Here is a 17,244-nt window from a genome sequence, read left to right as displayed (position 1 = left end):
ATAAAATATTAGAAATCAATATACAATATCGTTTTTGATGACTGTAAATATATTTTTTTATAATATTTATAGATAAGTGTACCTATGAAACAAAATAATATTATGATGTTTTATTTTATCTAGCTGTGCCCGCGAAAACGCTCGCGCGCGTCAAAATATTGTTTATCGTTTTTTCAACATCTTTCATTGAAGCTCCGCTCCTTGATGTTATTAAGCCATAGCCTTACTCGATAAGTGAAATAAGTATCCATCATAATAATAATTTTTCAATTCGACCCAGTAATTCCTGATATGAGTGCGTTCAAGCCAATACTCAAATATCTAGCACAGTATAATAATATTATTATATTATGATTTATTTACTGTGTATCTAGGTGGTATACTAGATCGTAACTTTTATGAAACAACAGCACATAATTATGAAATTTCTGGGGATTCTGGGTAATTTTTTGCCTACTCTTTAGTGGTAAAACGTTATACTTATTACTGACAATAATATTCGTAATATTATCAATTTAAATGCTGCGAAGAGTACGAAGAGATTATGTAAACAGATTTGATGATGATGGTAATAAATTTACAAGTGAAAATAGCCAAGCGGTAAAGGTTTCGGACCCTCCTACTCGAGGAACACTCGAACCCCGCCGCTGCTCGACTTTTGTGGTACACCCACTTGTAACACAAGCATGTTTCGCTAGATGGCGTTGTCTTAAGTTAGCACGCGGTTTAATTTGGTTTTTTCCTGACTAGTTAAGTCTGGTCGTACATTACTGTGCCATACCGAAGTAACGATTCACAACAATACTTAATAAAGGCACTTATTTTTGCTGTATTTTTGGAAAGGCATCGGATTTAGGACCCGATGCTTTCAAAATGATTTTGTAAGTTATATGGGACTAAACTTGACAACGAAAAAAAAATTATTAAATAAAGTTTCCATGAATTAGTATTTTGTGTAGATTTTGATCGAATAATGGTACCTAAGCATTAAATAAAATAGTACATAGGCGCTGTTTTGGTCTTTTAAAAATAAGACACTTTCGAACGAGAAGGAATTTATTTTTTGTACAACCTCTATATTTATTATTATTATTCTACTTTTATTTTAGTGAATTTCCACTAAATTGGAAACGTGCCAAGTTTGAAAGCTATGATGAATTTTGTCGCTTATAAACCGGATCCGTTTGCTCAGTTGGTAGAGCGCTTGCTTTGCATGCAAGAGGAAGCTGGATCGAAACCAGCCGGCTCCTGGAAGTTTACATAGCACACTCGTCTGCTGTTACTAGCTTTTGCCCGCGGCTTCACCCGCGTGAAATGTACATTGTAAACCACTAAACCGCTTTTGATGAATTTTTTTATGGAGATAGTTTGAAACTCAGTAAAACATGCCATAGTTTTTAAATCGAAATCGAAAATCGAAAAAGGAACGTGCGATAAATTCTTTGAGACAGAACAAAATTAATGGAGCCTAAGTCGCACGCCAAAGCTAGTTTTCTATATTTACGCGCGTAACAAAATCTTCTAAAATGATTTTTGAGATAAAAGTTGACAAATCAAGGTACATAACATAATAGATATTTTTAGTCCCGTCCCCAGTTGGCACAATTACCTACCTAATGGATAAGGAAGAACTTAAGCTGCGGTTTAAATCTTTTGAGTTTCAACATAAAGTTGCAATCGGATGACACATCGCAAACGCGCAAAGACATTACCAATGAAGTGCGCAACACGCATGCCTGCACCAATGGCGCCCTATCTACTCTAGTACTGTGGGATGACCATCACGACCGCGCGTATACACGCACCCCGGACTGCGCGAAAAGTTTTCCTTTGCCACGCATCGAACGGACAAGTCCAGCGATCGCGGTAAGTTCCACATTTAAATTTTCAATGTTTTGTGTTCTTTGTCAGTGGGATTGGCGCGAAATTATTTTTTAATCTGTTTTCTTGCTAAAAAGTTTCAAGTTTATTTTTGCGCAGCTTAAAATTATTGTGCCCTCTGGACTAACACATTTTTACCTATTTTAATTAAGCAATTGATTCAGTGTTTCAATTTCATTACTAAGTTGGTCAGTTGTGTGCTAATGAAAATGTTTGTGTTAAAGCAATAAAAACCCAATAGACTGGTACATATGCAGAATATTATTTTTAATTATTTTAGTTTTAAAATACACTAGCCGTAATTACGAGCTTTACTGGAAAACAATTTTGTTTGAATTGAAAATTCTAACGCACGTTTTAATTTCTTAGAAAAACATAAACAAAAACCCATTAAGTTAACAGCAATTTTCCAAAATGAACTAAAAATATAATAAAATGTACGTTAGCTAGTATCACGTACACATTAACCGTAATAACATATTCAAATATAATAATATTTGTCAGCATAACGTCAATCAAATACATCACAAAGCACTCTCGACGGCCCATTAACAAACAAAATTCCCCAACAATAAAACGCTTAGAACTTTTTCTTCAAAATTATCTTCTTAGAACTAGATCATTTTGATTTTATTAATAAACAAACGTTGTTAATGTTAACGTCGTTAGCCATAAAATATTGTAAATATACCACTGGTGTCATGGTGGCATACTGATAAAGAACTTATTTTATACCAGAATGTACTTACAATATAAATTTTATCTAATAAGATGATAAAGATCAGATGCTGTAGCTGTATTTTGTCAGTTGCTATGATGAAGATGACAAACAGTGACAATAAAACTGAAAACAGGAATTGTTCCCGTGTCCAATTTGGTAACGTAGCGTAAAATAAAATATGTAAAAATCCAGCTGGCTGTAAGTAAAAATATCATGCAAAATAAAATTGGCGAACATCTAACGTAACGTCATGTCTCGTCTTCAATACTCACTCATGATAGCATGACTAGTTTGTCGATTGTTAACATGTTATTCGACGTCACGTTCATTAAGTAGGTTTCAAGATATCCTTGGGTGGATGTGCTATTTGGATGACTAACATGCAAGATATATTTTATAAATGTGTAAACGACTAATTTTATGTGGGATGTACATAAAAGTTCGATCCCAGCTTATAACTTCCACTAACCAAAAGTTCAATCCTTCATAACTAGCAGCTAATGGTACATGGTACCTAACATTGACAGGATCAATCAATAATAAAAAAACTAAAGCCACCTATCGGAAACTCTTCTGCGTATTGCTAACGTAAATGGGCGATGGGGATAGGTTACCATCAGGAAATTCACAAGCTCGTGCAGCAATTAAACCATAATTCTGGATTTATAACACAGACTTGTCACGTTATTATGACTTAGAAATAGATAAACATGGAAATCACGAACAAACGTAATCCTTTCTTATCGGCTTACTAAACGTCACTGGAGCGCGGTAATGGATTATATTTCAATTTAAATTTCATTACATTACAATCTTAAAAATTCACATTGTGATGTAAAGAATATGCAAATAAACTTTTTGTTTATCTTTGCATGGTGGCGCTTGATAAAAACCGTATAAATTGTTTTATTTTCGTCAGAATAAGTAACACACCCGTTCAGACGTGTTTTAGACGAACACTTTAAATGTGTTTTGATTTAAAGTGTTCGTCACAAAATACGATATCCATAAAAATTTGGAAAACCATAACAGTTATAAACAGTAAGAATGGAGGAGGTGAATCATGGAAATAAGAACGGGTCAAAATCTGAAGAAGAAGATAGCAATGAAGTCGATTTCGATACATTTTTGTCCAGCGCAGGAGAATTCGGTCGCTACCAATGGCTACTGTTTTTCTCTACGTTTCCCTTCTACATTTTTGGTGGCTTCACATATTTCGGCCAGATGTTTATGACTGAAGCTGCCCCAAATCATTGGTGTTGGATTCCAGAGCTTGCGAACCTGACTGTGGAAGAGCGAAGAAATATAGCAATCCCAACTGATTCAAATGACCGATTCGGATATTCCCATTGTCAAGCATACGTCGCGAACTGGAGTGAAGTTTTAAGTACTGGTCAGAAACCTAATTCTTCCTGGCCCGTGGCAACTTGTGTGAATGGTTGGGAATTCAATACATCTGAGATTCCCTATCCAACTATTTCAAGCGAGATGGGATGGGTATGTGACAGGAGCAGCTACCAAGCTACAGCGCAGTCATTCTTCTTCGTGGGATCAATTGTTGGGGGTTTCATAGTGGGATGGATTGCTGACCGTTTCGGACGGCTGCCGGCTGCGACTTGTGCCAATATGATTGCATGTGTTGCAGGTATTGGTAGTACCTTTTCAAGAAATTTCATTGAATTCACCGTTTGCCGCTTTTTTGTTGGCATGGGATATGACAACTGCATGATGATGACTTATCTCCTCGCCCTAGAGTATGTGGCTCCGAAATACCGTACATTGATGGCAAATTTGCCTTTCGCGCTGTTTTTCACATTGGGATTGACTATACTGCCATGGATTTCATTGGCTTGCGGACATTGGAAAGCTATAGGATTGGCAACTAGTGTCCCTTTGGCATTGTCTCTCCTTGCCCCATTTATAATGCCGGAAAGCCCGAGATGGTTATTGTCCAAAGGACGAGTGGAAGATACTATCGATAAAGTCCTTTCGGTTGGACGAATAAATAAAAAACCGATTCCGTCAAAAATGGTGGAAAAATTTAGATTATCAGCGACAAAAAAAGCAGACAATACTGGAAGTGCGAGTGTGTTGCAGTTGTTAAAGAGTTCAGTTTTAAGAAAAATGTTTATTTGCATATGTTTGGTGTATATGTGCCTCATGATCATATTTGACGTATCAGCAAGAAGTGTGGGACAGTTACAATTTGACTTCTTTTTATCTTTCACTCTTGTTTCATTGACTGAGTTGCCGTCTTTGCTAATAGTTTCGTTTGTTTTGGATTACGCTGGTAGAAAGTGGATGATGATTGGCGTGTGCCTTGTATGCTGCATGTTTTCATTGTTTACACCATTTCTAGCTGATGGACTAATTTCTGTGTTATGCGCTATGGTAGTAAGGTTTACTATAAACATAGCATGTAACGCGACCATGCAGTGGTCTGCTGAGGTGCTTCCAACGCCAGTACGTGGTTCAGGATCAGCTATAATACATATATGTGGATACGTAGCCACAGTAATATCGCCCTTCATTGCATATCTTCAAGTTGTCGCGTACTATCTTCCTTTGACAATTTGTGCATGCGTTGCAATATTGGCCATACTCCTAGCACTCAACTTACCAGAGACAGCCAAGCAGGATCTGCCTCAAACATTTGAAGATACCGAAAATATGATCAAATCGCAGCCTTTCTGGGATTTTCCACGTAGAAAGAAAGAAAATAAAGAAAGTTCGTATGTCAATAGGTCATTCGAGCTTGACTAGGTCTAGGGATAGTCTGTAGGTAATAATTTTCGCCAATTTAAGTGCGTTCTAATGAGGTTCCACCAGTGTGCGAAACGATGACCACTTCCAAACTTTTTAAATGTTTGGTGATATAATTACCGTGGAAATGGGCTGGTGGTCTTGTTCATGTATTTTAATGGTAATTTATATCTCTAAAAAAAGGATAGATCTTCACAGCTATATTTTGGTTTGACATGGCAACATTTTGTGAAACTTATACACATAATGAAGCTATTATGATTGAACCACACAGAGATAAGTCCTTTGTTAAGATAATATTCTATGGTGTAATTTAAAAGATGTTGGCAATATTGTTTTTTTAATAATGCTAGTAAAAATTTGCTGAGCGTAACGATTTCAAAATGCGAATTTGTTAGTAAACTTTTTTTTAAACATCATCATTATTTTTTATAAAATTATTTTTAAAGTTTGTTTAAATATTCATCATGAAACATTTTTGTTTGGTTATAACGTTTTTATTGTGCTCAAGTTATTAAAATGAATCTAGATTCAAACTCAAGCATACTTAGATGTCATCCTGTGTTTAGTAAGGGAGAGTCCGCTAATTTGGACCAGTTTTTTTCAATCCCATTTTACACATAGTTTTCTTTTGTTTTTGCTAATGTCCATGGTAGGTATATAATAAAAGATACATTATTCAACTTACTATTTCATAAGTATTAATTAACATGATTATTGTATATTTAGCACAAATCAACAAAGTACGAGTTCAGAGCTTCGGTCCAATTTAGCCAACCGGTTCGATAATTTGTACCACAGGGTTACTAAATTGGATTTCAATAAATTTCAAGCCTTTAAAAAAACTATGGCAAAATATTATACGATACATTCTTAACAAATTAGGAAACGAAGAGGAACAGTAGTTAATAACATAGACAATCGATATTGTTTTACACGTTATCACGATTTTGAGTACAAGTTTTGTAATTCCAATTATCGTAACGCACACTTGTACCTAATCTACTTTGCCAGTCTTTTGCTTTCATTTTTTGTTAGTCAAACATAACTGCGCTATTATAACTTCAAAACATGATTTACTAAAAAAATATTCAAAATCCTTTGGTAAAGTTCCATACAACTTGATGTGGTACAATTTAGCCGACTAGGTGATAGTGCTTTTAAAAAATCGGTAAAAAATATAGCTTATAAATACCGAAAAATGTTTCAAATAATTGTAATCCACACTAATTTACGCTTCTAAATAATATTTTAGAAACACCCTGTGATTAAATTTAACAAAATTACAATCTAAAGATGTATTGTCAAAAGTTACTTGAAAACAATGAAAAAATACTTTTCAAAATAAAACACACGTGTTTGTTGTCACGGCAAAAACCACATGGCCGATATTAATTGATTTTAGTTGTGTATCGCTGAGTGTTGCAATTACAGACATTCAATAAATACTTTACGAAATATGAGGGTGGTACAATTTACCCGGCGGTACAATATACCGAACTCTCCCCTATACAGGGTGGAAACGTTAAGTGATCTCACTCGATTATTTCTAAAGTAACTGAAACTAACTTCTGAAAAACTGGTTACTGATCCTGAAAGTGCTGATTGAGTTCTTTCAAACGGTACTAATAATAGGTTACAGAATAAACTGGATCTATCGAAAATTCAGTGTTTCCAGCTTCCATACTAAATGTATGCCAGACACACAATATTAGAAGTGTATTTTTTTTATTTCATAATAAACTCTTAAAATAAACTTGTTATTGTATTCTTATTGAAAATTATTCATGGAAAACATTGGTTTTAGGCTTTACTTGCTATAATATTGTCAAGAGATGAGTGTCATGACTGTGGTAGTACTAAATGTATGGAAGAAGGAAATATTGTATTTTTGGATAGATCCAGTTTATTCTGTAACCTATTATTGATACCATTTAATAGAGCTTGTGAATCACTTTTAGAATCAGTAATCAGTTTTACGATATAATGTGTAGTTTTTAAAATAATGTGACTTTACCAAATGTATGGAAGCTAGAAACATTGAATTTTCGGATAGATCCAGTTTATTACACCGGTCAACAAAAAAATTTTTTTTTTGCGCATGGATTTTACTTATTATATTCTGATTATATAAGCAAATGTATATAAAAAAGTGCGATTACAAATCGAAAATATTTGCTTTTTAAGAAGTTATAGCGATTTGAATTTTCCATCTTCATAGTAGAATGTCTCTCAAGATGCACGTCACATTCTCATTGGGATATATTTATAAATAATTATGGGGGCTTATTCGCAAGAACAAGGGGCACGCTTTCATCAAAATATAGTGGGATTTGAGAAACGACGTTACCAAGGCCAGTATACTGAAAGCATGATTTTTTTCTTGTGAGAATGAATCTTAAATGGATGTTTGTTATGTTTTAATAATTAGAAAGAATGAAAGAAAGAAAGAAAAAAATAATATTTGGCAACAAATTAAATCATCTCTATGTTCATGTTTCATACATTCATTGATATGAATTTTTCTACTTTTACACATAAAAGCAAATTCAGAACAATTTTTTGTGGTTATTCTTGTTTCTAGGTTATAAAGCAATAAAAATAAGCTATGCATAACCCGTGCGCAAAAATACTGTAGACAGTTGTTATGTAACTTATTATTAATACCGTTTGATAGAGCTCATGAAGCACTTTCAGGATCAGTAACTAGTTTATTAATATCTTGTATAATCGAGTGAGATCACTTATCGTTTCCACCCTGTATGTATAAACATTCAAATTCAACCAATGATAGAGTAGAATATACATCTTGTCCCAAAATTCAACGATAAGCCGGCGCCATAGGGTGGACAAGTATGATTACTTTAGAAAAATTAGGAAAAAGATGGCGCCGGCTTATGGTTGAGTTTTGGGTCAGGATGTAATGTGTTTTAATTAATTTAATTTTAATGTACCTATATTAAGTACGGTAATTCTAAAATTTATCCTGGCTTAACTAAAGGTTTGCGAATTATAAATACTTGTTATGTTTTTACTTTACATAATTTGCCACTACAAATATTTTAGTATCTCTCATTCATGAGTTTATTTTTTCATGTTGCTTCATCTTTGCACATGAAATATCAAAATGGTCATTACTAAAATAATTAAGATAAATGTCAAAATATTTGTAACTAAAAATTCAATTTCTAGCAAATTCCAGACACGAAACGGCCTTTTTACAAACACCTTATTATAGATGGTTGTTATCAATTTCCTAAAATAAAATATTAATGATCGAACCTCTTTGTTTCATTCATGACAGTATAGTGTGAGCCCTTCGGCCGTTAAGGAAACCGAAGTTAGGAAACTAGTTTCCTAAAAGCCTTTTTTTATACTTCTACGTAACTGGTTTCCTAAAAGGCTTTTTTTATACTTCTACGTAACTGGTTTCCTAAAAGTACTATGTTTCTGTTATTTCAGCCGCCTATGAAACTATAACCGGATTTACCCTCCATCCAGTACCCTTTGGCCGTTAAAGTAATAACTATGTATGTGACATTAATTAATAATAAGTATTACCAATCTATTCAAGAATAATTCAAATTCATTAGTCTAGTAGGCACTAGGCACGTATGCAGCCAGTGCATTCCCAGTATTAGACGAATAATAGGTACAGATAGAGATATGTCAATTGTCAATAATTGTCAATAATTAGGTATTACAAAGATAGATGCAAGTATCACAGGATCCGCCGAGCCAAATGGTGGATCAGTGAACTTCAGCGTGCTATTAAATCCACTGATGGATCGAGATAGTAGATCCTACTGGACAGAGGGCGGATTTAACTACTCGACCAATTTTGAAATATTTGGATATAATCAAAACACTTAAAACAAAAAATAATCCATTTACTTAAAACATTTATAAAACATAAATACTCTTTTTGACATGAAATAAAACTAAAATAAAATATTAATCAACTTAAAATAAAAATGCATATGGAGCAATAACTTCTATACAGTGCCCCACAGTTATTAGTCCCTTTTCCAAATCATTTAATGCATTATTAATTTCAGTATCTATTTCTTGGTAGGCTATACTTTTTTTCGTATTACTTTTAAAAATATTAGTAATTTTAGTCTCTTTAATCAAAATTTCTAGCAAGTGAGCTACTGTAACATTTTTCTTGGCAATGTATCTGTTGATCCGGCTATGAAAGCCTTCCAAGTTGTTGGTTGTTCGGATCTGTTCCGTAGCACAACAACAAATTTTCTCAATGACACTATTGGTTTGCCACTCTTTTTTAAAATATGTATTGAATTTATTTATGTCTTCACCGGCGGGCGACTTTAGCATCACATACTGAATACCACTTTTTATGAAATCTCGTGGCAATCGTGCTATTCCGGCACAACGTGATACATGGCGTTTCTTGGCAGGGGTTGATATTTTCAACCTTTTACTCTTTCTGAATAGGCATCTGTTAAAGTGGAAATAACAGCCTTTGATTTCGATTCCTCTAAAAACTTTACCTACTGCTTTCATAGCAGCCTTTTCGAAATCCATCGTAACTTTTAACGGCCTCCAATCTTTAAAAATCGATTCGATAAGTCGGAAAAGGACTTCATAAGTTTGCTGCTTCTTATCTGGGAGTAGACAATATATTAATGGTGTTACTGATCTATGTTCTTCATTTTAACCGTGTATTGAGTATAATTGTTTAAAAACTTTTGGACAGGACTTGAACGTCCTATCGCATAATATATGTTTGAAGATTTTTACTAAGTGCCGGACATTTTTGTTACAGAATATAAGAATACGTTTATCACCTTCTTCATTGGAATTTTTCTTCAAACTTTTTTGGCACTACTACAGCACATGAAGTTGGAAATCGCAATTTAGGTACACCCAAGACTTTATTCCGATTATTAACTAATCCTGTTTTCTTATTTTCATATGAAGGAATGTCAGCCATCAAATGTATTCCTTCACATTCTAATTTATACACCATCTCGTCGTACTGTTTTTGTATGGACTCAAAATTAGATCCTGTTGCGTCTTTTAGATTATCGAGTTGCTTCAAAACTAAATTTTGTTCATTGTTTGCCATACACTCAAAATGTGGATTACATTTTACGACTTCGTTTTTTTCATTCAATGTTATACTGCCATGGCACCCTCGGTTATAATTGCTACAAAGCCAGAACGAGTTACCGTTTTCATTTTTTTTTTCTGTGATATTTGTGTCCCTCATGTAGGACGGCAACTCCTCCTTTTTTCGTTGATATGAATTCCACATCTCTTAATTCCATTGTAAATAATTTATATTAATGAATCCGAGCAATAATACATAAGCCAAACTACAAAATTATCTGTTGACATATAATCAATGTCAAGTGCATCATAGGTAATTATAGTTCCAAAATACTGAACTGTCCTATGCCTGACATTGACAGTGGGGCGCCACCGTCAATACCGGATCGCTAGTTCCGATTTTTGCCATGTTGGAAACCATATAGTTGAACGATGGTAGCGCCCCCCTGTCATTGAGTTTGGTGGGACAGTTCAGCGTGGGTCACCTATAACTGATAGATGACGTCTTCTAAAACGATAACTGGCCAGACATACAAAAGAGGTTGATAAGTAATTCAGTTACGTAGAAGTATAAAAAAAGCCTTTTAGGAAACCAGTTACGTAAAAGTATAAAAAAAGCCTTTTAGGAAACCAGTTACGTAGAAGTATAAAAAAAGGCTTTTAGGAAACTAGTTTCCTAACTTCGGTTTCCTTAACGGCCGAAGGGAGTGTGAGGACATGTTTTGCAGATCCTTCTAAATTGGTACTAAGAAACGCGTTTAATTTACATAAGGCAATAGTTTTGCTTGTAACATGTAACATTGACTACTAAACGAGGATTTCTTACATCATTTAACTGTCTAATACAAGGGTTAAAGCTTTAACTTACAATCTAAATTAATTAAATAAATGTTAGATGACGACCCTTTAAAACAAGAATCGGTAACTTTTAAAAACACAGCCAAACTATGTGTACTTATATCTATGATTTACTTATTGTCTTTTAGCCGATGTACAGAATCGTATTTTTTTTTAAATAAAGGCTTTTAATTTATCAACTATCACGTGGGCTATTTTGAAATACCCGAGCCAAGTAAAAGGTTTTCCAGACAAATTCGGCGATTAAGAATTTTATATAGACCAGTTTCAGTCTCGGCACGATCATAAGCACTTGAGTTTCCTTTTAACTTTGCGGTACTTGCTAATTTGTGATACGAGCCTGAGTTAGAAGCCAATTACTCTTGCGCAGTAAGTTTTTATAACCTTATTATCGTAAACTTGGGGCACACCGTTTTCTCTCAGTCTGCTTACCTTGTATCTGTTTGTTGAATGGTAGTAAAGATTAAAGCTAACGCTTCCTTATCAGTTATCACAGAAGACTAATGAGCCTACTTTGGATATTTGGTAACTCTGTCAGATAAATAAAGTATTTTTCCTTCGTAATATTTGGAGAACTTTATATCTTTTTAATTCTTACACTTAGTCAGATATAATTTTCCTGTTTTTTTTTTCTTTTAACCATTCTTTATAAATGTAACTATAATTATAACTTTTGCCCAGATCAATTAGATAAGTAGTTAATACTGTACGAGACAGTACGAGATGGTTATTTATTATGTGATGGAAAATGTAAGTTTATATGACTAGGAAATCATTTAAGTAAGTACTTATCATTGTTTTGAAATTAAAACACACTATACCAAATTTATATTTATTGTGCAAGCTGTTTCCGTGAATATATTAATATCACCGTTATTGACATACCTTGTTGTTATTCTTGAGGCAAATAAAATCGTATGGTCCCGTAAAACCAGAAATTATGTATGTCAAGCCTAAGATAAGCCTTCCTAAGTAAATACGTCTGTAAAAAGACAGTATTCTTTCTGCTTAGAAAATACACGCCATAGTGTAAATAAATGTAGTAACTTACCCACAAATGTTTCGCTGTGTTGCATACAAAATATTTTATGTGTCTTCTGGGAAATGTCTAAATTTCTGGTAAAAGGTACACAATGTAAGAAACAGAACAAACTTTATACATAACTACATACCATATCCCACAGCCAAATAATGCTATTCATGAGTAATATCATTCGACTAGAAAAAGATCTCATAACTACATTTTTTATTTTTTCTTAAGGTTGAAACCAAATGAAGAAGTTTATTCTGTTCAAAGTGGACCTACTGCTTATAATTTTACTGTTCTAAGACACACGTTGTTAATGCTTTACGAGATAAGGTGGCTGCAAAATAAATGAATAAATGGGAAATTGTAATTCCTTGCTTGGCTCGTACGATGCAGATGGGGCGTGCGTGGAATTCAAATGTAATTTCATATTGTGTGGAGAATATGGTGGAACAGTTCACTTATTCCATTATAGTAGATGGGTCACACGGAGATAAGTAGTTTTAAAGAAGTAAGGAAACTTTTTTTTTTTTTTTTTTTTTTTTTTTTTTTTTTTGAAGGGACGCGCGCTGGTAGCTTGAGGAGCTTTTCCAGCTTCACCGGGCAGAGTGGCGAGTACAGAAGGTACTCTAGCCGTTTGGCGATCGTCGGTGCGCGTGACGACGAGGCCGAGGGTGGGCTTCGCGAAGCGAAGCCCAGGCTCGTCCGCGTCGGTCGCAGACCGACGTTCGCGATCGGGCCGTATCGAGCGCATAAGGCGCCCGATCAGTGGCGAACCCAACTAGAGGGTTGCCCACCGCGGTGTTGGACCAAAGTCCAGCCTACGGCGGGCTCACTCTAGTGGGCCCGATCGAGGGGACTACGGACGCGGCCTGAGGGCGCCACGGTAGGCTCGGACCTCGGCTCAGGCCGTGTCCGGGGGACGGATAGGGGAGTAAGGAAACATAGTAGACGTCGGTTTAAATATTAAGTAGGTACTGGTTGACGGATGTAATATCTGAGGTAATGAAAAGTAGTTTGTTTTTGATTGGTGCTATAAAAACATGGGATTTGAGTTTTCAGTTTCATTGTTTTAAGGTAAATAATAATTTTAAATTTTTATCAAAACATATTCAATTGTTTTCAAATGAAAGGGAAATATATTGACTTTAAAAACGTTAATTTTATAAATATCGGTTTACGGCTCGTGAAGTTGGCGTTAAAGCCGCCCACGGCTCGTGGTTATCAGTAAGCAAATATACTGATAACAAATGTCATCAGATTCACAATTAAACTGGGCAGTGCAATCCAGTCAACTCGAAAGCTGTTTGTTACAAGTCAGCTTACCTACACAAAGAAGAAAAAATAATGTCATATTCCTGACCTGAGAGATTCTTCATACAAGCCTTCATCTCATATTTCGAAGATAGGTTACCTGCCTATTTGACTACCAAGTCAATATATCTCAAACTTCAAAATTTTCCAGGAGCTTAAACATAAAAACGCAGTAAACAAACAGAGGTTTATTATTGTGTTAATTATTATAAAACGTCTACAGATAAACACGTGAAAAAAAGAGAAGAATTACTCGTAAATCGTGTAACGTCACACCTCAGTCCCAGAGCGCCTCTTGGAGCAACACGATACGCAATACGAGTCCACGACTCCCCTTTGTTATACTAGTTCTACTCGTATTGGATATTTGAAATATTATGAGCACCAGCTTTTTCCCTTACTGAGATACCGAGAGCAATCCATTTTATTGTTTTATTTTTATCTTTGTAAAACGCCTCAAGAAGATCTTTCATTCACTATGCAGACCGTATTTACGAAAGAAGATGAATGACATTATTGATCTTGGATGCAGATTAATCGGAATGCTTCAAAACTTGAATTTCGTTTGGCAAATTGCCTGCGCGTGTGGATAATTGAAACAATATTAAAAATATAATCTCTATGAAGTGTGAAATTAAATTAAAGATACGGTGTAGCAAACAGAACTATTTTGGTTCTTGACTTTGGCTTTGAGTTGGCTATTTGTATTAGAAAGATACATAAGATATCTGTAACAAAGAAAATACTAAGAAAGTCGTATCATTACAGTACACTTTCTTTATGAAACATTTGAACAATGATATTGATTTTTTTGTCACTGGCCATAATAAAACTTTCTTACATTTTTTTTATTGGTAAGTATACTTTTTAAACGTTTGGTCAAAAGTTTGGAAGAAACCGCGATACTGGGCATTTCCACGAATTGTACCTACTTACTATAATTTATGCGTTCCTCACTCGAATATAGGCGTGAATAAACATCGTCTGAAAGGGTTTGTTATTCTGCCAGATACACGTGAGTGACTTAAAACATGTGTTTCACGGAGTATCTCGTTTCTATTGGAATTATCCATTCAGCGATTAGTTATCGAAACAGCAAATAACCGATTTAGACACATTGTTTCTCATAACCTTGGAAACATTTACTAAAGGAAACCAGGCCTAGTTTTAAAGAAATAGATAAAAGGCCCTGAAAAGTTCGTATAATAAAGCAAATACTCAATATTTTAACAATTTAAATTAGGTAGGCAAAACCTATTCACCAAAAAAATTATATAATTATTTTTCTAAGTGTAAAATAAATTAGTTATAAATTTTATTTACTTGAGGTGTGGGTTCCTATTTACTTGCAATATTGTTTGTCTAATTCAATTGTAAAAAAAATGGTATAAATAATTTTTATATCACTTTTCAATGCTCTAAGGCTGAATTTGCCACATTGCAATGTGGCCAGACAGTTGTAGTGCGAGTTGAATTGTAACAACTCAATCGGTGAAAGTTGAAATAGTTTCCAGAAAGTAAAGTAAAGAAAAAATAAACTACGAGTATATCTTCAACCGCAGCGAAATTGATAGTATTTTTTATTGTCACCGATTTCTCTGAGGTTTTTTTCTGTAAAAATATCACAGACAGTCATTGGACACTGCAAATAATATCTTTCTATTAAGAGATCAGTCGCTTTCTTTAAGAGATCAGTTTGCAGTAGGTACCTGTTTTTAGAGCAACCTTAATAATATAGTTTTGTTGTGTTCGGTACAATGACTGGAAGTTTACGCTAATATAATATTTTGAAAACAAAATAATTTAACCGCAAGTCTCCAAAAGGTCCATCAGCTGTTTAAAATCAATATCTCAAACACGGAACTGGTCTGGTCACCCACACAGCCTGGATGATGTGATGTGATTGCACAGCGTTAATCAGTTTGAAGCCATACGTTATAAAGGCCAAAATCTCCCTATTTTAACAGCCCATTTTAAGTGATTGGAGCTATTTCTAGGTAAGGACAAATTTGTTTGTTTCCCAAGTGGATTGTGGGAGGGAATGAGGGGCAAGACACACCGAAAAACATTTTCGGGTATTGCATGCGAAGCATAATGCTTACTTTCTTTAGTGCAACACCTCATCAATCACACAAAAGAGGTTTAGGTACCTACGTTGTTTCTTGGCAGACAGAATCATTTGTTTAAAATTAAAGTAAAGACCGCCGCTAATTAACCAAACAATGTCAGAGTGAGGACTATTCAATTTTTAAACTGCGAGGAAAATGCACTTTTTTGAGCAAAATCTGCTTCTGACCTTGCAATACTTTATGACATTCCACAATATTAATAGATGCATAAAACATTTTTATCTGAATACTAGAAAAAGTACTTAGGTTTTGAATTTTTAAGGCGGCAAGGACGCTCAAATCATAAATCAGCTTTACAGCATTGAAGACGTGAGCGGAATGGAGCGTAACGCTTGGCCGTAATAGCGCGGTTACTTGTTATAAAAATACAATTTTAAAACCTCACCCATAGTTTTGATATAATAATACTGAATACGAACAGAGTGTACGCCAGAATGACCGCTTAAAATAATGTCAATTTAACATCAAAAGCATTACATTTAAAGTCAGATCTTCTTCAAACTTCTCCATCCAACATCATAACTTTTGGTTGATATTTGGCGATATTTTTCAGCATACGCCTTCCTTTCATCGCATGTACATAATTCAATAGATCAGGTTTATCAGAGAGAGGCTCCGTTGCCGTTGACGTCTTCATTCAGTACCTAATTTACGACCCACCTAACTCTATAAAGATTTTTGACGAAGAGATGCTTCGTATTTCTGTTAACAGTTCACTTTTCAATGGGATCAATTCATACATTGTTATCTGGTCACGACGCGTTGCGACGTCTTTTTCCAAATATCAAAATGATAAAGTGTAAGAATTTTCCATTATTCAACAAAAATATTTTTTCCATTATTTTTAGCAGTTGTATCAGTGAACGTGCTGTAACATTGTTACTTTCCTTTACAACCTGACATTTCTACTGGCTTAAATAGCATAGTACGCGTCTATTTAAACGTTTGATGGATTACTAGTGTATTAATTAGACGTAACCTCCTCAATGAATTCTCTAATTACTTTGCACACGTGTGAAGTTCATCATTCACCGTGACACTTGCCACTAGCCACTTAACTATGAAGCTGGTACATGCAAATTGCGTAGGTTTGAACTTAGCGAAGGCGCGGTCAATTAAGGCGATGTGTTGATACCGAATCCATCAAATTACTTACACAAATTGATCACGAACACCGTTTTTATGATTTGGAAGACGAAGGCGATATGACTCGGTAATTTTACAGTACGGATCTCAAGAGCGGTCTCAGAGGGTTTCAGTAAATTATAATACTTGTTATCTTTGTGTATGCCACCTGTTGCCATGGCCTGTTGCATAGTGTGCCAGCCTTTATGATATTATAGTCTACCTAGACCACAATATGCCAGTACCTAGATACTTCGGACAGCCCTATTCGCGCACTAAAACTGTAAATGTATTTTTATATCGTGGTGGTTACGTAAACAACACTCGTAAAATATTATTTCCTACAATGT

At 34.6% G+C, this 17,244-nt stretch overlaps 2 protein-coding genes across 2 annotated transcripts in view; both read left to right on the top strand.

The window, feature by feature from the left end:
• The first annotated feature begins 1,778 nt into the window (after positions 1-1,778).
• The window catches only part of LOC135086708 (transient receptor potential cation channel subfamily A member 1), a 127,008-nt gene continuing 111,542 nt past the window's right edge, over positions 1,779-17,244 (top strand). Inside the window, exon 1 of the mRNA XM_063981486.1 lies at positions 1,779-1,866. The gene's annotated coding sequence lies outside the window, so the exon portion shown is untranslated. The remainder of the gene's footprint in view (positions 1,867-17,244) is intronic.
• LOC135086589 (carcinine transporter-like) lies at positions 3,535-5,789 on the top strand. The gene has a single exon (XM_063981342.1). The coding sequence runs from the start codon at positions 3,650-3,652 to the stop codon at positions 5,363-5,365; it is 1,716 nt and encodes a 571-aa protein (XP_063837412.1). The 5' UTR covers positions 3,535-3,649; the 3' UTR covers positions 5,366-5,789.

Source organism: Ostrinia nubilalis, chromosome Z (genome assembly GCF_963855985.1).
Source record: "Ostrinia nubilalis chromosome Z, ilOstNubi1.1, whole genome shotgun sequence".
NCBI lineage: Eukaryota > Metazoa > Arthropoda > Insecta > Lepidoptera > Crambidae > Ostrinia > Ostrinia nubilalis.
The sequence above is the reverse complement of the archived record's forward strand: the minus strand, read 5'-3'. Positions and strand labels throughout refer to the sequence as shown.